Source organism: Drosophila yakuba, unplaced genomic scaffold, assembly GCF_016746365.2.
Source record: "Drosophila yakuba strain Tai18E2 unplaced genomic scaffold, Prin_Dyak_Tai18E2_2.1 Segkk4_quiver_pilon_scaf, whole genome shotgun sequence".
Lineage (NCBI taxonomy): Eukaryota > Metazoa > Arthropoda > Insecta > Diptera > Drosophilidae > Drosophila > Drosophila yakuba.
Window position 1 is genome coordinate 1286261 of NW_025048816.1, and position 2465 is coordinate 1288725.

Sequence of the window (2465 nt, forward strand, 5' to 3'; positions counted from 1 at the left end):
ACAGTGACTTATGTTTCGTGCCTGTTGGTGTGAGTTGTGAGTATACGGCCGCTAGTGTGAGGTGAGTGCTGTCCTCCAGCTGTATGTTGATATATGTGGCCTGAATATTATTTTGCCATTAAAACGCCATTGGCGTTCCACGTAGCTATGCGTAATGTAGCCATTATTTATTTTATTGTTGGGCTACAAGCATTGTATCAAAATGTTTTTGATTACGCAACATGTCTCGTATGGTGTTCCTCACAAATGTCTTAAATTCCATCGTGCTCTGTTGTAAGGCTTGCATTATAGCTTCAGTTTTTGTTTTTGCTGCGTAGCTGGGTTATAGTTCTGTTGTGTGTCTAATTTTGTATGCACTTCATGTGGGGTTCGGGTATTTTGGGTTGGAGGCGTCATACCTGATTTTAAAACGTTTGCAAAGGTTATCTTGTTGGTGCTGGGTGTAGACCAAGGAGCGAAACTTGCTGCTTTCGAGAAAAGTACTTTAGGATTTGTTTCTGATGGTGTCAGCGTAGCTGTTCCTTGGTGTGCCCGCGCCGTGTTATTTCTTTTGTGAAGACGGATTTTTAGCTCTTTGTAGATTGGACAGCCTCTGTAGTTTGCTGTGTGATTACCCCCACAGTTATTGCATTTTTTCTCGTTTGCATTTTCTTTATTAGTTTGGCAGTGTGTGGAGTCATGGAGACCTCCACAGACTACGCACACCGGGCGAAGTGTGCAATACGACCTCGTGTGGCCATACTTTTGGCAGTTTGTACATTGTACAGGAGCGTTACGATTATGCGGCTCTTCTACTGTGATCCTAAAGTGCAGGAGGAGCTAGAGTTTGTAAATTGGATGTACCTCGTTGTTTTAAGGAGGCTTGTTTTCTGGTTCAAGCTCAATCTTGAAGAGTGGTTGGGGCTGCCTGTTTCTGTTTTTGATAATCCTTTTTCCTTTAGCGCCTCACTTATCTCTTCGGACTCACTATCTCATCAGACTCAATGCCCTTCAGTGGTAGTTGCAGGCCCTTGCTGTTTTTAAGCTGGTAGGGGTAGAAGCCTATATTTTTTTGCGGTAAGTAGTTTGTGACATTTCTGTAGTTGTCCTCCGTTTTCGTTTGAATTTTGATTTCATTGATAGTACCTCTTACGAGGGGAATTATATAAAAGCAATCTTTCCCAACTAGGCCAATCAAAGTATTTACCAAGCCGCTTGTGCTCTTTTCGCGGATATATATTGGCGGAGGCTTTGTTTTCTTCGGTTCGATATCAACGGATCTCAGCGGCACGTCCTCAGCGGTATCTGCCAGCAAGGCAAATCTGTTGCTATTTGCGGGGGCTACATTGTTGATCAGGGTAGAGTTGTCGCGCATATTTTTCGGCTTGTTTTCCAAATCTGAATTTTCCGGGCTGAGCTTTCGCTTTATTGTAATGTAGCGGTCCATTATAGCCCGCCAGGTCGACCCAGCTTTTTTGTTTACGTCTTCGTTTAGATTTGCTGGTAGTGCAGCAGTACCGTTTGTTGCTTGCGGTTTTACTTTCGCTGACTCAGTCAGAGCGGGAGCGGGTGCAGCGGACGACGAAATAGAGCGGGCGGTCGGTCTAGCTCCAGCTGTTGTTGTTGGAGGTGGCGGGGCTTGTGTCGGAGCTAAAAGAGCGGGAGGGCAAGAGCGCGCTCTATCTTGATTTGTTGGTAGAAGAAGGTTTCTTGGGCTATGGGGTATTGACCGCTTGATGTCTGCGTTGAGGATCGTCGCTGAGACGTAGGAAAAGTACGCGTTGTTGCGTTGAATTGAGAACCGACGTTCGTCTTGCTCACGCTGACGCTGAACGCGAGTGTCGTTCTGACTCATAGTTTTATTATTTAAAATAACGAATAACTATATCTATTTAAGCGATCTTGCATCGCGTAGATCGTCTCTTTTGCTTTCGGATTATTTATTTAGTTTATTTTATTAGTCGTTCACTTCAATCAAAACAACCGATTTTGTGCGGAGCTCGATCAAAACACGTCTTCACACGTCGGCGATCTGTATTTGACTCGATTGCTCGGAAAAATATACACGTCCTACTATCCAGTTGTCGGTCTGCTATTCCCGCTTGGCAGATTTGGTCAAGCGGAGACGTCTAAAGCCGAAACAAATTATGTCATTGGGTCACGGAGTGCGAGATCCTGGCGGCTGAGAGGAGCCTCAGAGCCAAAAAGTCCCAAAGACCCGATCGGATCCCAAACAAGGCAACAAAGCTGCTGTTGTCCATACACCCAAAGGAGACCGCCGTTTTTTTCAACAAATGTCTTCCAGATAGATGGAAGCGCCAAGTCAGGCAAGCCCTTAAGAGAACCATGCCTGCAGGACACGATTGGCAAGGTCTTCGAGAAGGTGATTGCGGCGATGCTCGAAGAAGCAATAGCGGCTGCACGGGGACTTTCTCGGATCCAGTACGGACTCCGAAAAGGATTGTCGACGCTGGACGCGATATGCA

The 2465-nt window shown here is 45.8% G+C and overlaps 1 protein-coding gene across 1 annotated transcript; it reads right to left on the reverse strand.

Annotated features, from left to right (window-relative positions):
* Nucleotides 1-949: 949 nt before the first annotated feature.
* LOC122319667 lies at nt 950-1834 on the reverse strand. The gene has a single exon (XM_043207263.1). The coding sequence runs from the start codon at nt 1832-1834 to the stop codon at nt 950-952; it is 885 nt and encodes a 294-aa protein (XP_043063198.1).
* Nucleotides 1835-2465: the final 631 nt, after the last annotated feature.

What these genes read in the sequence shown, in the direction of transcription:
- LOC122319667 (XM_043207263.1), bottom strand. Translation starts at nt 1,834, where the DNA reads ATGAGTCAGAACGACACTCGCGTTCAGCGTCAGCGTGAGCAAGACGAA.